Below are 20,543 nucleotides of genomic sequence, written 5' to 3' on the forward strand. Positions count from 1 at the left end.
ACACTGACTTTTTCAAAGGCACTGTCTAACACCTTGAGATTATAAACCTCGCTCTCTTGGGGAGCTGATAATCCAATAGGGAGACAGGCAATAACCATACAGTATAATGAATTCCATCAATACAGGTTAGTATATGGGTATTATGGGAGCATAAAGAATGTGCATTTTAATTCAGACTGAGAGGCAAGAGAAGAATAGACAGTGGCAAGGCTTCCCAGAGGTGACACCTGTCCTGAAATCTAAGAAACTACTCTTTTATTGCAGAAGTTTTTGTTCACTAATAGTATATTGTCCTTAAATATATTTTTATTATTAAATCCATTATAGTTTTCTACACGTTTCTACATGCAAAAGAGTATCTGATTTCTGCTCTACTGTCTGCCTGTAAGCATATGCCAATATTGAGATGAATCATTAACAAAACAACTGCTTGGGATCTGTCGATCCCTGCTGGTTGACCTTAATCCTCAATCTGGTTCAGACCATATATGATTACACTAGCTGGCCAGGGCCCTCTCCTCTACAATTATGTAAACCACTGATCTTTCATTTCTGATATTTAATTATGAGGCTTAAAATACCAACATTCTTTTATATAAATAGCAAATATCTGCAACCCAATAAACTAGGAATACTGCTAATATAAAAATCTCTAAATAAAAAGAACAAAACCTCTAATTTCATTTTTCTGTGGGTCATTTCTTTCAAGTCCTTCCTTAGCCCACTCAGATAGAGTAACTCCCTACGAATTTCACCTGTATTCCCAAAGCACCTTGTGCATACTTCATATTATGTATTAGCTCTATGTCTTCCTAATAGACTATGAGTATTTTGAGCATTAAGCACTGTATCTTTTTCATCTTCTCACCCTCAGTGCAAAGCACCAATCCTGGTTCACATGAAATATTCAGTAAATATTTACTCAATGAATAAACATGAAGGAAATATATGTTTCTTAAGATACTCTTTTAGTCACTTTCAGAAGTGATTTGCAGGATCTCCTTGTTTACTATTATCTTGTTTTCAGCTCTTTCATTTACAGATATATCCTACTGTTTCTTTCAGGATCATTGTTCCGATGGATATTTAAGAAATTATACCCTCTAGCACTTCTTAAGACTAACAAGGGCTTACTGCCTACTGTTTTAAGAAATAATGGACCTGATTTCCAAGTAGACGTGGCAGCCAACAAGACTGTACAGAGTTTTCCAGGAAAGAAACCTATATCTAGATATATAATATTGAAATTATAAACACATTCTTTGGTGGAATTGGATGCATTCATTTATTTGCAATGCTTACTGAGTTTCTTTCTCCTAGAATTTTGTAAATTTAAAGTGACTCGTTGAATGAGACAAATAATATGAATAAGCTTTCCAGAAGATCACAATTTAGTGAGGGAGAAGATAGGCACATAATCATTACTGCTACAGTATGATGTCCCAATTCATATTTGGGATGTTCCAAGAGCAATCCAGAAATTATTTTAATCCATTTTATACAGATATAGGTTGGTAAACTTAAGTATTTAACTTAGAAAGCTATTAGAATCATTTTGGAGGAGGGAAATCCAAATCATCAGCATCAGAGAGGTGTATAACAGTGACATTCTATAGACATCGGTTTCTTTTTTATTCTAGTTTGTTAGGGAAATTAGGAAATTTAACTTATAACCACAACTGACATTCACATTCTGTAACTTTACCAAAGCATTCACTTAGTTCAAAATCCTTAACTTATCTTCTACACATGGGAGACCCACAGTAAACAGAGGACTAGTGTTTCTGTTGGTTTGGCAGAGTATTTCTTAAGGGAAAGTAAATTTGCTTGGCAAGACCCTCCCCATCTTGGGCACAAATGTCCCCAGCTATTATGTCAGGGGGTAGTCCCGGAAACCACTAAGGAGTCATCCAGACTAACCAGTTTACAGGCTCACGATTTTAAAAAATGTGTTGATCAGTTTGAACTGGGAGAGCCAGATATGGGATGAGACAAGCCATCCACAAGGAATTTCCTTCTAAACTTTTACATTCATCGTAAGAAAATCACAGTTTAAAAGGAAACTCATAGCAACAATCTCGTTTGTGATGCCTAGAAATCTCCTCTATATTTTCACATAGTAATCTGTCATATTTTAACTCTGGTAATATGCAAATGATGGCACAGCAAATTTTGAAATGTAGCTCACTGACCAATAAATATTAGTGCAACAGTCTTCTACTGAATTGAAGGTGTATAAGTTTGACATTTTGTTACTCACTGTTAATAGCATAAGATGGACAATGCAATAAATTTTTATGACAAACACCTTTTGATAAAATGTGGTGCTAAAAAAATCTAAGTAAGATCACAAAGATAGAAACGCAATTAGATAACTACATTTAGATGAATCTATGATGGGTGGTTAGAAAAGTGGTGCTAAGTTGATCCTTTTTTGGGCCAATAAATCAAACTAATTAATTAAAAATTTCTTACAGTTTAATATAGCAAAAAGAAATCCACTTTTATTCTCTTAGGCATATGCCATTCCAATGAATTTTTACCTTGTGTGTGTAGGATGTGTACTTTTCCACTTGCCTTAACAATACTAATGAGGAGCTGTACATGAAAAGCATCTACATAATTCTTTTGCTTTATGGAGAGAAATGTAATACCTTAACTTAAAATAGATTTTAATTTGTAATATGTAGAATTTGATTTTGAGTAAGGATTGCCAAGTATCTTAAATTCCAGTAATTATAACATTCTCTCTCTCCCCACTGGCCCTGTTTTTTTGTTCCTATAAGTATTTGTTAAAGCAAATTCCTACATGTTTCTATTTTTAGTCTTTAATACCACTTTCTCTCATTTTCATGAATGTAATGATAATAATAATGAGATACCATATTTTTTAAAATGTAGATTGAAATAGCCTATCATACCTTATAGTCGGTCCTGCAATTCATTGAGAAATAGCTTTAAAGCCTTAAACAAGGCCTTTATTTTGTGTTTTAAAAAAAGTGTCATAAGGAGTTAATAGGACACAGCTGTACTGGCTCTTTCTAATAAGCAGCTTCTGTCGCTTTGGTCACCACAGGTGTCTCTGTAACCTGCAAACTCTTATTACTAGTGTATCAAAGTTGTGCTACTTAACAGACTTCTTTAGTAAAACATAACAAAGCAATTACATGGCTGTTGATTGCCAGTCATAAAAAAAAAAACCCTCAAACACTGTTTTTCAAAAGAAACTACACTGCAATTTTTTGTCATTGTAAAATAAAAGGAACTAAGGAATTAAATGGAGGATAGAACAAAATAACAGCAGGTAGCCTGCTGAACTTAGCCACTACAGATGGTTTAGAAATAGTGTTTCCTTCTCCATCAAGTTGTGGATAAAAGGAAAGGAGGAGATTCCTTACTGCCAGTGAATGGTGAAAGATTTAGTCAAGTCTCCAGTCTATGTATTTTGCCTCATGAAAGACCTTCGATGCTGCATTTTTATCTGTTTTTGGCACTGCTTTTCATCACCTTTAACTGAGTGTGAATAATAACCTGATTTAATTTAAACAAATACAGGTGCTAAAGGTTCTTTATTTATGTATAACAGGGAACATTTCCAATGCAGAACGAAGTCATCCTGTGAAATTTCCTAACCATTTGCTTAAAGAAATGAAGTATTAGATGAAAAATTGCTTCAACATTCTTTTGCTTCACATTTAAGGGAAGAATCATCTTTCTTTTCAGGTTTAGATTACATAAAACAAAGTCTAAATGATGAGCAAAAATTCAGTGAGCTATAAAATAATAAAAAAACAAATCAGATGATTTCTAATTGTTCTATGATCATTTAAATTAGGTAACTACAATAGGCTTGCCTTGAAATGATTTAATTTAATCTCCCTGTTCATAAACCAGCAGCCTGTGATTATTATTGTGTTAACACACCCAAAGTAACATCACTGGGTGTTATGGCCACATGTGTAATTAAACATGATGAAATGTACTTCAGATGGGAAACTCAAATAGGCAAAATATGAAGAATTATTCATCATTTATAGATACTATGATTAACAAATTAAGTAAATTTATCCTGACAGCAAGGAAAAGGACTTTTTTTTCCTACTGAGAATATGGATGTGTGCAAAAGAATGTGTGCAATAAAGCGATTACATCAATTAGTATATGCTAGAGTTAAGCTATTACTAACTCCATGGACTCGTCCAGAATGTCCTGCCTTCTTCACTGGAATTATTAAAAAATAAACTTACTACTAAGATTATATGCTAGACTTGCCTTGCCTTTTCTGAACATTATTAAAAACATATTTTCTCTAAATATTCAACAACAGATGAGAACATTAGAATATACAGTACATAGAAATGTACCGTACCAAAAAGATGAAAACAGTATATTTTGTTTTTCTTTTTTGGGTTATTCTTGGATTAGAAATCTTTTACAAATTGAGGTATATTTTCCCATTGCAAATAACTGCATGTTAGTTACAAGAAATAGCTTATATATAATTAAATGTAATGGTTGAGAATTTAACGCTGAGGATGAAAATGTTTATGATGATAAGAAAGCAAATACAACTAATCTTGTTTTATAAAAAAGAGAAGCCCAACTTAAAACTTGTGAACAACAGTATTACCTTGCTCTGTTGGCGTCCTTTGTCAGATCCCAAGCCCAGGTTATAAAATTTTGACTCAGATAAGAGACAATAGATTCAGCACAAAGCATTTGTGAGCAGAACACGTTGGTTAATACACTTTCATCATGGTGGAGGTAGATAGCAAGAAGCTTTCTCTGAAAAAGGAAAAAAGACTGATAAATTAAAATATCCATTAATGTAAGATTTCTTGAATTTTGGAAAAGTATAATTGGTTGATATAAACAGGAAAGACAAAAATTAAATGCTACTCCCTTTAAAAGAGCACCCGATACTTGGAGTTCCTATAGCATTTACTGATATGAATAAATTTTGCTTCCTTATACCCTAAAGAGGCTACGATGATTATATTCTGTTTTATAGACCACTGTCACAGATTCCTGTTCACATATGCAAGCCTACCTCAAGCAGACTATGCAACAGAATTGCATTTTCTTTAAATAAAATGGATTTACAATTCTTCATATTAAAACATACTTTACAAAGGGGAAATTAATTTTGAACTATTCAACTTTGTACACAGAAAAAAATACTAAGACTGATTGCCAAAATCTCTTAGTATTTTTTGTTTTTAATCTGAGCACTGGAAAGTCTCTTCTACTTGGAAGGAAAAGGTCTGAAATGAAGTTGTGTTTTACTTCCACAGGTAATTTCAAAGCCATTAATGTGTTCTCGTGTTAAAGTCCTTATGTAAGAGTATGTAACACCTCACTGCAAATGGAAGGATGGTAGAAAATAGTTCACTTCACATGAATTCTTTCTAGTCTCTATTTCAGAAAGTGTCCTTGTGATTTCTCACATGGAGAATTATTCCTTCCCCTTTGCTTGATAAAACTTGCTTCTAAGAAATGGCATTTGCTCTCTTAAAAGTGTCCTCCATCATAGTTGGGAGTCAATAAAATAATCGGGACTAAAAACTGAAATTGAGCAACACAATTTGCAACATGTCAGCTTTAACAACAACAATGACAATGATGATTAAAGAGCCTACATTGTTATTGACGAACTTCTTGGTGCCACCTTGTAGAAGAGAGGAGTTTAAGAACAGTAAGTTGACAGGAAACAGAGAGATAGAATTTTATGATAAAGACAATATACAAACCAATCTGTGAAATTCTGGCAAGGTAAACTTTTAAGGAAGCTTAAGGTCTTTCCCTTCATATTAAATAAGGATATGATGATAATAAAGAAAAACTCACTGTCTGGGATTCCAAAAAAAAGTAGGACATTTATAGAAAAGTACAGAGTTCATGCGATGAAAGGATATTGAAGTCTGATGCTTGGAATTATCCTGATAAATAATCCAAATTACAATAATAATAAAAAACTAATCATTAAAATATTTTCTTCAAAGGTAAATTCTGTACTAGATGAGGGTAGCCAGAGAGGTACATAGGTAGATTAGCATCCCAAAAGCATCTACTACGAATAGGAGGCACTGTTAGTTACACACCCATTATCTACTTTAATCCCCAGAAAAAGTCTGTAAAATAGTATTCTTAACCTTATTAGCATACAAAGAAACTGAGGTTTAGAAAGCAGACTTGTCCTAAGTTCTACCATAACAAGTAAGTAAGTAGTACATCTGGGATTGGAACCTGGATTCCTGATGCCAAGCCTAGTACTCTTTCTTTGATACAGCAGTAGTAGGAAAATCAGCCATACTGTAGTCAAGTCTTGGAGCGCTTATAGAATATGAAGATGCCAGACTGGCCACTGCTCATACATTAGTATGCTTCTGGGGCCTCAGAAACAACAAGTAATGGGAGTAAGTAGAGGATTCCTGAGTTTAAGTAGCTCAGTTACTCCAACAATAGCTGTTTTCATGTGTCAATTCATTTTGTCACTCATTCAACAAGCATTTGTTGAAATACTATGTCAGGCCGAGGAGGAAGCAATGGTGATAAAATGGTGAGCAAGAAAGACTCAGGGTTTCTTCACCCATGTTGATGTCTACAGGTAACAGTAGCTGGCTTCTATGAAGTTTATAATCAGATACATAGTTTTAGAGACAATTATCTGGTACATTCCTATTCACCCTTTAAGTCTCAAAGCAAATGCCGCTATGAAACCTTCCCTGATTCCCTCTGGCAGAATTAAGAGCTTCCTTTTCTGGGCTTCTATCTCTTCCCAATTAGTATCGTCACTGTTTATCAGTTTCCCCTCTAGACAAAGTCTCTCAAAGGTGAGGACTAGGTCTCTTTCAGTCTTCTTTGCATCCCTAAAGATAGCAAAGGTCTCGGCATGTTTGATGAAAGAAACCTGAATGCTGATTATCAACCCCCTGGCAAAAAAGATACCAAATGGCAACAGCATGCCAAACCACTTTCAGTAAAAGAATCTAGAAATCTGCTGCTTTAGGAAAAGGAACGTGAACCTGGCAGCACTAACAAATTCAGAGCTCCTCTTCTTAAGAGCTCTCTAGCTGAATAGACAGAGGGATGTCAACCTCTAATTCTGCTTGATCGTATCTCAGCAACTACATTTAATGAGACACTGGGAACAAGAGAGCTGTCCACTTTTAAATCAGCATATTTCTAACCAAACAATGGCAATGGCTAAATCTTTAAAACGCCCATTTCTCTCAAGAACACTGCAATGGAACATTTAGACTTTGGGAAAGAGATTAGCGATTTACATTGCTATCTCACTGATTTAATTTAAATGCTCTTCCAAACCAAACACACATGTGCCGAAAGAGGCTACTAAGAAACCCAACATGCAGAGTTCCCTATAAGTGCAGCCGACAGTGTTGACTGAAACTAAACTTGGAAATCCAGGGCACTAATGCACAATATCAAGCAATAAAACAGCATCTCTTTGGCAATATTTAATTTAAAAAAGAAGAAAGAGGCAGGCGAAGATCAGGCACTGTCTGTTTTGGAGGATCAACCATTCTGCATTTCAAAGCATTGGTCCCTGCAATATCCAGGTTACTGTGCTAGAATCTCGACTATTATATCGCAGTTGTGAGAGGGAGGGCAAAGATGTGTTTACTCAGTGATTAGGCCCTTAGAATAAGCCTCTAGCTCCTAGAGAGACAGCTCACTACTTATTCATTTGGGCCAATTCACAAAGCCTAGGAAGATTAAACATCCATGCTGAGAAGACAAGCGAATGCAGACGGTGAAAAAGAAATAAAAATTCTTTAAAAACTCTGAGATGACTTCATTATTTTTCCACAAGGAAACTTTAGGAAAGTGTTTAGTTAGAGAAAAACCCACATTGACCTCTCTCTAAACCCTTAATCTTTCCTTTGTGGTGGCATTGCTTTGTGGTAAGCGACTGGCTCGCCTCGCCCCTCTTTTCACTGGAAGCTGAGAGAAAAAAGGCTCTGGAGAAACAGTTTTCGTTCCAGGGACATAAACCCCTGACACTGTTAAACATGAGATGCCAGGAAAACACACTTAAAAAAAAGTTCTCACTTTAAGCTCTAAACTGTGAGAAAGGAGATGATAAAGAGAGTAATCAGAAGAGAATCTTCAGGCTGGGGGACTCCCATAGTAGCTTTGAAAAGGGAAACTGAATAATCTTAAAATGATCTTTTCTCTCTAACATAAGCCTTCAACAAAAATTTTTCTTCTGCTATTTTGACAGTAATAACAAGCAAAAGAGAAAACTCCAAATAATAAGCAAATGATAATAAATTTGGGCTCATAAATCTCTGATTAGATTATAGGCACAGCTAAATGAGCCCTAGACTCAGATTTCTGATTATTTTATTGAGCTCAATTAAACACAGGCCCGAACCTTGAGAACTGGGTTCAGCATATCAGAAAACTGCCTTTGTGAATTTTCCTAGCACATAGGGAAAAAATGAGAAAATGTTTTATTTTCCATTTCTGTAACCATTTTTCCCTTTGGCCCATTAATAATTTAGTTCAGTAACATTTATGGAGTGCCAATGAGTTAGGCATTGAGAACGTAAAAATGAATAAAACAAAGTTTCCTCGTCCTCAAAGAGTTGTGGGGGGGTTGCTGGTGTATGGGGAAGCAAAAATTTAACTGCAGTACTATCCAATAAGTGGTAAGAATGGTACACTTAAGGAAAACATGTCTATTTGTCTTTCTAATTTGACAAAGAGGGTATAAGTCTGGTAAACAAAGGCAAGCTACACTCTTCTCAGACTCCCTCTTTGTGATCTAGGTTTTGGTAACATAGTATAAAGGTTAAAAAAGCTCTGTGCTAAATCCAGTTTTGCACTTACAAGCTGTGTGACCATGGGACAAGATGGGTGTTTGTTCCAAGAACTGCAGATAAAGCAGGTAAAGTACTTCTTTTACAACACCTGGCCCATAGCAAGTGCTGAATGAAATGTGGTTGTTAGGATGAAGAGTCCAGAACTATCCATGCAAAATAAAGGATTTGAAAGCAATTTCAAGAGAAATGATAGCCCTGGAAATTTATTAAAGATTATGAAGCTCCTTCATTTCTCTTACTAGCAATAATGTTTGGGATGCTAAATTGTGTCCCTGCCTTCAGGGCCTCACTAATCTTCACATTCAAATCCAAGAGCTAAGGTACTAAGTTGATGCTTAGGAAATGCCAAGCTGACAGCAACCAATGTGATTTGGCCTTGAGCTGCAGTAGCTATTGTATTTAGACACTTAGCATTACAGAACCATAGAAAGTTAGAGCTGGCTATATCTCAAAATAAGCCAGGCACAGAGCAGACACTCAGAAAATATTTGCTGATGGACTGAAAGGAAGTTTTCTAGTTTCTTTTTGAGTACCAGAACATCCAAAGTCCATGTTTTCAAAAATTTTAAGATTGATAGGATAAATAATTTCTATAAATGGTAGTTCATAAATTTTTCAGTGTAAGAATTAAATACATTAAAAATAAAATAATTTCCTTTATGTAAATTGGGACCTGACTTTATTTCTCTGTTTTCTTCTTTACTATGATGATTATCATCACCATAATCATCAGAATCATACCACTATTATTATTATTATTATTATTATTATTATTATTATTTTTGGTTTTAAGTTTGGGAATGGTTTATTAATACAAAGACCAGATACACTGATTCAACAATAAACACTCACTTATCTTTCACCCTAGATTTATCAGGTTTTTTTTTTTTTAAGATTTTATTCATTTATTTGACAGAAAGAGATCACAATTAGGCAGAGAGGCAGGCAGAGAGAGACGGGGAAGCAGGCTCCCCACTGAGCAAAAAGCCTGAAGCAGGGCTTGATCCCAGGACCCTGAGACCATGACCTGAGCCAAAGGCAGAGGCTTTAACCCACTGAGCCACCCAGGTGCCCCTAGATATATCAGTTATTAACATTTGCCATGTTTGTTCTAAATTCATTGTATGCCTCCGTCCCTGAAACATTTAACGTTGCACAAATCTTGACGCTTCCAGCTTAAATACTTCAGTGTCTGTCACCTAACAAGGACATTCCCTCACATAACCATAATATTTTTATCACACCTTAGACATTTAATATTGTCACAGTATCATCTAATGTAAAGTCCATATTCAAATTTTTCCACCCACCTCAAAATGTCCCTTACAGCTCTCTTATTTGTTGTTTTAAATCCAGGCTCCAAGCAGATCATTCCAGTACACTGCCCACTTCTATAATCCTATTCCCATATATGAATGTTCATAGGCCCAGCCCAGCATCCAACTATGACTCAACATTAACTACAAGGTGAGATTAGGGGCAGGGCACCATGAAGCCACATCGTCTGGTTCAAATTCCTGCTTTGCCACCTCCTAGCTATGTGACCTTAGGAAAGCTACTTCACTTTTTTGTGCTTTTTGGTGCCATATAGCTTTGGAGGTCAGAAGTACCACACTGTCTAGATGGAGTGGTAACATGAGTGCTATAACAGAGACAATCCTAGGGTCTAAGCATAAACACTGCTTGGCTGCTTAAAAAAAAAAAGAAAAATATTTTATTTGTTTATTTGAGAGAATGAGAGAGAGAGAGAGAGCATGAACAGTGGGGGAGTGGCAGAGGGAGAGGGAGAACAGACTCCCTACTGAGCAAGGAGCCCAATGCAGGACTTAACCCCAGGACCCTGGGATCATGACCTGAGCTAAAGGGAGATGCTTAGCCAACTGAAATGCTGCTGCTTTATGAAGGGAATACTTGAGTTAAATTTTGAAAGCAGGATATAGTAACAGACTTATCTCTCATTTGAGCTAAATTTTAAATTTAGGTGATAGGAAAAGAAGAATGAAAAAAAGAAAAAGCAGACAAAAGTTTGGTAAGGCCCAGTAATGTCAGTAGCCTGATATGTTCAAAGAACTCAAAGCTAGTAACTTTTAAAGAGTGAAGAATCAATGTAGATTGATTTGTGGAAAGAATCACTGACACTGCATTTTTGACTCCCAAAGCTGAGTTCAGGGACCAACAGGCAGCAACCAACTGGAGAGGTTCCAAAAGGAAACAGCCAGATATTGAAGGTGAGGTGATGCCAAGATGGTGTCTTTTTCCTCTCACTTCCTGAAGGAGATTTTGGGATAGAACTCTGAAATCTTAATGACACAAATGTCTTTGAGCCTCAGGTAGGTTGAATTCTTATATGAAAGTCACAGGTTACACAAAGAAAAAAAGCCTAAAGTAAAACCAAACTCTTTTCATAAAATAAGCTGGCAGATGTTCACTGGATACAGAGCTTTATCAGTTTTCATTGTTCAGACTGTAATACTCAGGTCATAAAATATTTTTGAGGAAAACCAACATATGACTAAAGTTTTTACAAATAAGGAAAAAGAAGTTCAAGTGATAGGCTATTACAGCAAACTGGAGAGAGGCAGGCAAGCTCTTTAGGGAGGGTGGGAGTGGGATTATGGAGGCAAGAAAGTAGGCAGTTTTGGGCCGGATCAAAGATCTCATCCCACTGGTTTTCTAGATGAACAACTAGAAACAATGCCAAGGACTGGAAGAGCAGCCTCATAAAAGTGCAGGGAGGATTTTCTTGATCTTCTCTTCTGAGAGGAGTAACACTATCCTTGGTTAGCCAGTGGTCTGCTAAACAGGCAGAACAACACGAATGTGGATGAATGGGAGGTATATTAACACTTCCTTCTCCCACTTTCAGGCCACTGAAGAAGAGAAAAAGGACCCCACCTATCTCATCATGTCCATACTCCAGGGGTGGGGGAATCATAGCAATAAAGAACTGGAGACATAGTAACAGTGATTTTTAATTTAAAATATATAGATAATAATGTGTTCTTGCTGAAAAATCACAGGAATGCTAATGATATGTGGGTATACATGTTCAATAACTGTTTACTACTGTCAAGTACTGTCAAGTGTGGCAGATTCCAAAGTAGAACACTGTGAATTATAAAAATAAGCTAAGTTTAAGCATACAGAATTGTAGTAACTCTTAAGTACTCATTTAATAGGAATGGTGGAGATTGTAGTCCCTAAATATTTTCCACATCTTCCTCAGTGAGGAAATCTCTTATGTATTTTTTTTATGTGGGATTAATGGCTGACTGAAATAAAGAATACATTTCTCAGCCTCCATTTAAACAAATGTGACTATGTAACCAATAATCAAGTTCTGGTTAATGCAAGCAGAAGTGCTGGTTCAATCGCCTGTAGTCATCCAGAATCATGACTTAACCTGAACTGTATACCACACAGTGGAGCAACATGATAGGAGGAATCTGAGCTTCTAAGTCTGTGATATACCATCCTAGGCCTGGACAGGCTACCTCTAGACTTCTTGAGGGGAATAGAGAAATTAACTTCTATTTTGTTTGAGCCACTATTAATTTTTTTTTCTGTTACAAGCAACCAAACCCAATCATAATTCTTACAATAGACTGACTATAAGAAATCCTTAGTCATATATAAAAATGCAAGTCCATGGAAGTGTACTATTAACCCAGAAGATCTAAAGAAAAGATATGCATTTATGGATTAGTTCATGGTCCATCAGAAAGACTCTCACAGCTTCCAATGGGCCCTGAATTACACTTTAAGAGACTGTAATTAACACTAGGCCTAATGCAAATGACCTAACAGGCTATTCAGAAAGGTCCATCTTATACATCTGGTTAGTGAGAAGAAAGGAGGGGGACACTGTTTTCAAAAGGCCAAGTAGGCATGAAGGCAAAAGAAGATATGGAGGTTGCTAGTCTAGCCTTCATGCAAAGACCAGGGAGAGCCTTCACTGTTAGCATGTGGTCCAGTCCATTTAACCCATACAGGAGAGCCTATTGGGATTTGTAATAGTGCAATAGTGAAGTGTACATCTATCTGAAATGTCATGTGTGCCATATTCCATATATTTGAGACCCAGGATGGCTGAAGTCATAGCAGGTGGTTGGTCAATGTATTTTTTTTTTTTTAAGATTTTATTTATTTATTTGACAGAGAGAGATCACAAGTAGGCAGAGAGGCAGGCAGAGAGAGGGGGAAGTAGGCTCACTGATGAGCAGGGAGCCTGATGCGGGGCTTCATCCCAGGACCCTGGGATCATGACCTGAACTGAAGGCAGAGGCTTTAACCCACTAAGCCATCCAGGCACCCCCGTATTTTTTATAATCTGTATACACACATAATTTTTACAACACAAAAGGAGATGTACTATATACACTGTTACGTATCTCACTTTTTTTACTTTGCAAAGTGTCCTGAACATCATTCTACATCAATATGTATGAAGTGGCTTCATTCTTTTTAATGGTCACATAGTATTCCATAGTGTGAATGACATTTAAAGTATTTCCAATTTTTTGCTATTATAAGCAATGTTATAATAAATATTCTTGTATTTATCTTATTTCCCATATGCTTAGGTATATATGCAGAAAAAAATTTGTTATTATGATATATGAAAATATATATTAGTGTAGTTTTAATCTGTATTTTTTATATTATGGAAAATATGAACATCTTTCATATTTTCTGTGAAGTACCTGCTTATCTTGCTTACCCATAATGGGTTGCTGTCTTCTAACTGATTTATGGAGTTCTTCGTAATTGTACACGCTAGGGAAATTTAAGTTTCCAATATATTTAATAAAGATACTACGCACTACTTAACATCAGAAATACTTTGATTTTTCTCAATATCCATTCCTTATAAGAGACTGTAAATGACAAGGCAAATATAAAATCAACAGATTCTATTGAAATGTCCCACAAAGGAAAGAAAGGCCAGAACACATTAGCCTAGGTCTATATCAGAAGCAGTTTTGTTAGGCATTTTGAGGAGGGTGTGGAGAATCAGGATCCTGGAAGATATAGAGGTATAAAAAAGTGCACAAAAGCTAATAGGCTGTGAAATTTAGGAACCAAAGACTGTGAACTACACTGTGCTATTACTATACCATGATTTTCTAACCAATACCTGACATTCCACAACTATACATATACAAATGTATACAGTTGCTCAGTCTCACTACCACCAATTTCTCCTCTCCAATCCATCTTACAAACTACTACCACATTTCTTATGTCTATGGTACAGCTCTGACAGTGTCACCCTCTTCAAAAACTTTCCAAGGCTAACCACTAACAACAAGTCTTTAGCTGGTCTTCAGGGATTTCCATAATGAAAGTAAACCCAGTCTACTTCTTTCTTTTAGCCCTATCCTCTACTGTTCCCTTATAAGTACCATATATACCAACTAAACAGGCCTTTTCATGTTCTCTAACATGTATATCGGAATAATTTGTTTACTATTAATGTAAGGACTCATTTTCCAAGGTGAGTTAATTGTCAAGGTATTTTTAGCTCCATTTTAGAGAAAGTAAAATGAAGGCTTACATAGCTCAGTCAATATCAGGGTCTAGTTTCCAAACCAAAATTGCCTGATATATTCAATGTCCATCTACTTATAAGTAAACAATCTTAAAGATGTTTCACACACATTTCAAAGATGTTTCAATTATGTTAATTTTCTGTTAAAGAGTCTTGTGAAGTATTATAATACAAATTTTTAAATGCAGAAATTGATGATCAGAGGAGAAGGTTAATCTGGTTAATAGGACATAGCTAGTAAATGAAAAACCAGAACACAAATATAAGAACTTTGATTAGTATGCTTTCTACCATATCTCTTATTTTAATGTTTAAGATTAGATATGAAACAGATTTCTTGAATTTACAACTGAAATACTATAGAGATCAAACTTAGCTTTTAATCCTTTTAAAATAAGTAGTATGAATAACAAATACTTTCTAGGGCCAGGAAGGGCCCTTTGGGAGTAATGATACAAATACGGATAAAGCCCATAAATGGAAATCAGCCTTGCTTTTGATATCTTAATAAATTTTACCAACAGTGCTTTTCAAATACGATTAAATTGTTTTTAAAAAGATGGTGAGAAGCAGTAAATTGAAAAGAATGTTTTATAAAGCAGCACTCCTTAAAACTAATTTACTAAATTTTTAACTAAAAAATAATTTAAATATGGACACTGAAGATTTTTACAATTTTAATTAGGTAGGATAGTAGGGTAGTAGAATAGTAGGACAATTAGGGCAAATTCTAAATATAGAGCTAACAATATACTATTTAGTGGAAACATCTAATTATAGAACAGCATATTTGGTATGGTTTCATTTATGTAAAACATGTCAACTTTTTTACTGATACACATATTTGGAGATTTTTAAAAAATCATGTTTAAAAGTAAAAATAACATTTAATAATGATTATTTTTAGGCTTCATATTATGTGGTAACTTGTTTTCTACTTTAAATGCACCTGTATTCTTTTCTTCCTTTTTTTTAAGCAACAAATATTGTATTTGTAGAATAAACATACTTAACAAACTATATTAGCATCATAGTTCTCATCTCACACAAGTGTAGGCTGCTATCATAGCTGTCATATAAAATTACTGTAAGAACATTGTCTGCCTTTAAGGAATTTAAATTGAAAAGAAAACAAAGACAAGATGAACAAACCAGGCATATTCTTTAAAGGACAAATAAATTTCCCTCTTTTTTTCTGGCTAATGGAGAGCTAGAAACTCACCAACTACAGCTATGGCTACAGATTTGTGTAGAACTTTTTTTTTTTTTAAATATTGATCAGTGATGGTATTTAGGTATCTTTTTAACATGATATAGAAGAAACAGTACTACTTTAAAATGGGCTGATTTTTAAAAGTAAATGTAATAAAACTTGATCACAAATCCTGTTAAAGTAAACTACTTATTTTAGTGCTATAAATACTCATAGGGGTTCTCAAAATTCCTTTCTGGAATTATTCTCAGAATTAGTTCATGAGTTGCATGAATAAATCAGTTTTGTTTTTTACAAACATTCTCAAATAGTCTAAACTGCTTCATAGCACATTAGCCATAGTGCTGGGTGCATCCTATTTAATCCTCAAAACAACCATATCATTATCTCCCCCCACCCTCTTTTTTTTGTCCTAAGATTAGAAACAGGCTGATTACTTGTTTGGGGCCACAGAGTTACTAAGCAGGAAATTAAGAATTGAGCACTAGTTTCCTTAATTTATGTGTAATATTTGGAAATATCACTGGATCTGAAATCAGGATAAACAGGCCAGTCTCCAAAGGGGAGGAACAGAACTAGGAAAGGAATAATCCTTCATATGGGAGATAAACTCTGGCACTGAGATTTTTACTGCTGTTGATTTTTAGTTACTACAAATGTCTAATCATTCTATAGGGCACTTTGTTTTGTACAAAATTCAGAAGTAGCAGGAATGAGAGGTAGAGAGGCTATAGGGAGAAAAAGAATCTGCTTTAAGAAACTCCTAGGGAATCATGGTATGGCACTGGTAACACTTCTGCAACTTAAATTACAGTGACTAACCACTGGCTCTCACTTACCAAAAGATAAAATATAAGCTTTATTCAATAAATATCTCTTAAACGACAGGGAATGCGAGCCCCTTCCCAATGCCTTGGCCCCTGCTCATCTTCCCCGCCTCATGCCTTGCAATCCAACTCTCTATCTTGCATTTTTTACTCTTGGTCTTAATTTTTTGGTTGTAGTTCTCTCATTTTAATCTTCTTTCCTTTGCTTTTGACCTTTTTTTCTGTTTATAATTCTGTGATTTGGCTAAGTATGATTCATAAGATTCAGGTCAGATGTATCTCCTCAAGAAATCTCCCTAAACTTTCTGAGGTAGATGAAGCACTTCTCTTTGCTTCTATAGTATACTATACTACATAAATGTGTAGATATTATCTTCCCCATTAGACAATGAGCATCTCAAGTGCAGGAAAGCTCTATATTCCAGGTTCTTAGCAGGTATGTGATAAATATGGCCCTCAACTGAGTGAACACCTCTAACAGTGAAGGGCATGAGAGGAGGTCATAAAACTGATGGACCTGCTGCCAGAAGTCAAAACTCTGTCATAATATACTTAAATGTAAGACCTTAGAATACCTGTTTTATTGAAGTTGGAGCTCTGCTTTGGACAGTGTTTTAAATTCCTCATGAAAAAGGCAGAAAGAACCAGGGGCACTCTCATCACCAAGTGCTCTCAAATGAAATCAGTTTGAAGCAGTTTTCATTAAGATGGATTGAATGTGGCATCGTGAGAAACACTTTATCAAATGTAGTGTTTTACTTAGTGATTAACTATATACCAGTTGATGAAGCTCCCTAAATCCTTTGTAATCCCACCACTCCAATAAACATTTAATGAGTATATAAGTTCAAAAAGCCTAGCAGAGGATTTAAACCTTCAATCTTGTTTTTATTTACTCTTGGAACTCAATTTCTCACTTCAAGTGAAGAATGCTGGTGCTTGAGGCTCATCGGTTGCCCTGGTAAAATTAATGTGCCTTCCACAGTTTAAATTAAACATGTGATATTTAAGATGAAAGAAATTTAGTCAGAATGCCACAGTATCAGTCACACTTGCTTTTAAAATACGTGAACATCGGAAAACTTTTCTTAAAAATGTTTCATTCATAAGTTTAAAAAAATAATATTGAAAAAGATTTAATTCTCAAATGTGAAATCTGAAAAGGAGAAATGGTATTTGATAACTGAATCCTGCAGTATAGTAGTTACCATTGAAAAGTGAAATATAGTGATATAGTGTAAATCATACTTACCTGTGTTGGAACCCTGAGCTCTTATTTGGCCTCTGGTTCTTACTAGTGATGTGCTTTGGTTAAATTCTGTTGCGTTTCTGAGCTTCCTCATCTATACAATGGGAATATTGATATTATATGTCCCTCTCTCACTGGATTGTTGTTGGATTCGAATAAGAAAAATATAGAAAAGATGCTCTATAAACCATACAGAACCATATAAATCTGTAGTAGTATTACTATTTCTATGCATACACAGTACTCTTTAATTAAAAGGAGATATATATATGTATGTATGTAACTTGGCTGATGATCATAATAAATGTATCTGCATAGATTTAAAGTTAAATCTGAAAAAATTATCCATCATGTGGATCAGTTTTACTCAAGTTTACAGTAATGTCTTAAGCGATGCATAAACTGTTGTTCTTTAACTTGGAAAAGAGAAATGAGGAAAGAAAAAAGTCTTGGACAGGGGAAAAAGAGAAAGACAATTTAGGAATCCAAAGAGGTCAAAGGATTTTGGTATGAATCTAATATGAAGCAAAACATTTAATTACACGAAACAGTGACTTTCATTTGTTAAAATACCAAGACCTTAGTCAAAGCAAACAATCAACTGTTTCATTAGAAATATCCAGAAGTTAATAACCAAGAGTTTATTCTTCTCTGGGGAACATCAAATGCCAGTTTATTATATAAGACACTTAGCAAAAGTTCTTTTGTCTATTATATACTGTATATTTAAACAAGTGTCTTCATTTAAAGTTATAATGTTTAAAGTGTAAATAGTATTTCTTAGGGTAGCTTTTTAAGTGGGATTTAAAATACATCTTTGCCTATTTTGGGAGTTATAGTTCACAAAGGCCCTAACATTTTCTGATTACTTTAACTACTTTCAACCATATTTATGTCTAATAAGTGATTGTTTAAATATAATAACATGGCCATACAGTGAGACTCTATAACCATTACAGTCCTATTTTAATGAAGTATTCAGTATTATTTAAAGGCATTCTTGCAAAAAAATTTTTGACCTAAATATAACAAAGCATGATTCTTCACAAAGCGAATGTTATGGGGGGAAAAAGAGAGGCAGGGAGGAGAGGATGCTTGTTTAAAAGGAATTTAAGAAACCTAACAACCATAGGGTGCCTGGGTTGCTAAGTCAGTTAAGTGTCTGACTCTTGATTTTGGCTCAGGTCATGATCTCAGGGTCACGAGATCGAGCCCCATGATAGGCTCCCCCCTCAAAGAGGAGTCTACTTGAGTTTCTCTCTCTCCTTCTGCCCCTCCCCACCAAAATGCTCTCTCACACCATCTCTCTAAAATAAATAAAAATATTTTTAAAAAATCTAACAACCAAATATTTGTGATCCTTGAGTAGACCGTGGTTTCAAAAAAATAGTTAAAAAGACATTTTGGAGACAGCTGGTAAAGTATGAATATGCACTGGATATTAGATGATATTAGGGAATTACTGCTAATTTTGTTACATGCGATAATGGTATGGTGATTATGTAAGAGAGTATCATTATTTTTTGGAAAATACATAGATGTTTTTAGGTGTAAGATATGTAATTTAACAAAAAATATTGAATATAAAAAGGTATAAATACTTTCATGCAGTTTAAGTTTTAATCATTTCAAATGTTTAACTGCTGCAAAATTTTACAAAATCATGTGAAACTTTAATTTTTTTATATTTGTTTGTTTTTGCATATTTTGAATAATAAATTTTACATTTAATTTTCTGTTCCAGTCAATGTTTACCATTTTCAATCAGAGAGGAAATGAAAAAAAAAATCATAAAAAATTAATTCATCAAAATCACAAAACTAAATAAGTATAAAAAATGTAAATAATTATGTTTCAAATGCTGCTCTTTTATAAATGTGTGGCAGTTAAACTTTTGAAGTTATTAAGGCTTCTAGCTCCATTAAAACTTTGGGATGCTTGCATATGAAAGAAGCAAACATGGCAAAATTTATTAGTTATTAAATTTAGGGATAGGAGATTTGGGTATTTATTGTGCTATTCTTTTTACGTCTTCTATATTAAAAATTGTTTTAATAAAAAGTTAAAATATTGTAAAATATAATTAAGCAAATGATCATATAATATTAAAAGGTGAAAATAAGCTGTTTTAACAAGATTATAACACAACCCAGTAATATTAAATACACACAAAAGTTTTCATCAAAATGTATTTAAAAATATGGAAAAAACATGTATCATAAAGCTAACTGTTAATCTGTATTAGAATATTTTCTTTTTGCTTTTCAATATTTTCCATAAACCTGTATTTATATAAACTATAAACATGTATTATTATAAATATTTATTTCTTCAAAAATGACATCCATTTTATAAACATTTAATAGTTAAAACATAGACTAACACAGCATTTACAATGGGCTATTCCACTATTCTTAGGGTAAAGAACAGTTTGTGTTTCTTATTCTACTTTATTAGATCATCATTGATTGCTCTAAGTTTGATTATTAATTACTGTCAGTTTTTAAAATTTGTTTAAAATGAAATTTTCTTTAGGTCAGGGTTTAAGATAAACTAGAAACTAGAAATTTCAGAGCCTTCCTTGTACTCTATTCTCAAAATTCCCTCTACTTCATTTACATACTATTTCTTCCTTCCCACTCTTTTATTTCCTTCATTCATTAAATATATAGAATATTTACTAGGGATGTAAGGTACAGTCACTGCCAAAGAGAAAAATCAAATCTCTTGAGAAGACATATATACAGAGAATAGATAATGATAAGCAATGTGTTAAATGTAATAAGATGAGCAGAGGGTATCATTACAAAGGACTAAGGGTGGGTCCAATTGTATGATAGTTGAAGAGTTAGGG

The 20,543-nt window shown here is 34.4% G+C and overlaps 1 protein-coding gene across 3 annotated transcripts in view; it reads right to left on the reverse strand.

Moving 5' to 3' along the window:
- The window catches only part of LOC111142863 (Fas associated factor 1), a 468,894-nt gene that overhangs the window by 125,697 nt on the left and 322,654 nt on the right, over positions 1–20,543 (reverse strand). For all 3 annotated transcript variants that reach the window (XM_022496233.1, XM_022496232.1, XM_022496235.1), the window contains one exon: positions 4,631–4,785. In XM_022496233.1, the coding sequence (XP_022351941.1) occupies positions 4,631–4,785 (155 nt within the window). The remainder of the gene's footprint in view (positions 1–4,630; positions 4,786–20,543) is intronic.

The sequence above is a fragment of the Enhydra lutris genome, unplaced genomic scaffold, assembly GCF_002288905.1.
Source record: "Enhydra lutris kenyoni isolate GAN:26980312 unplaced genomic scaffold, ASM228890v2 scaffoldscaffold9, whole genome shotgun sequence".
Classification (NCBI taxonomy): domain Eukaryota; kingdom Metazoa; phylum Chordata; class Mammalia; order Carnivora; family Mustelidae; genus Enhydra; species Enhydra lutris.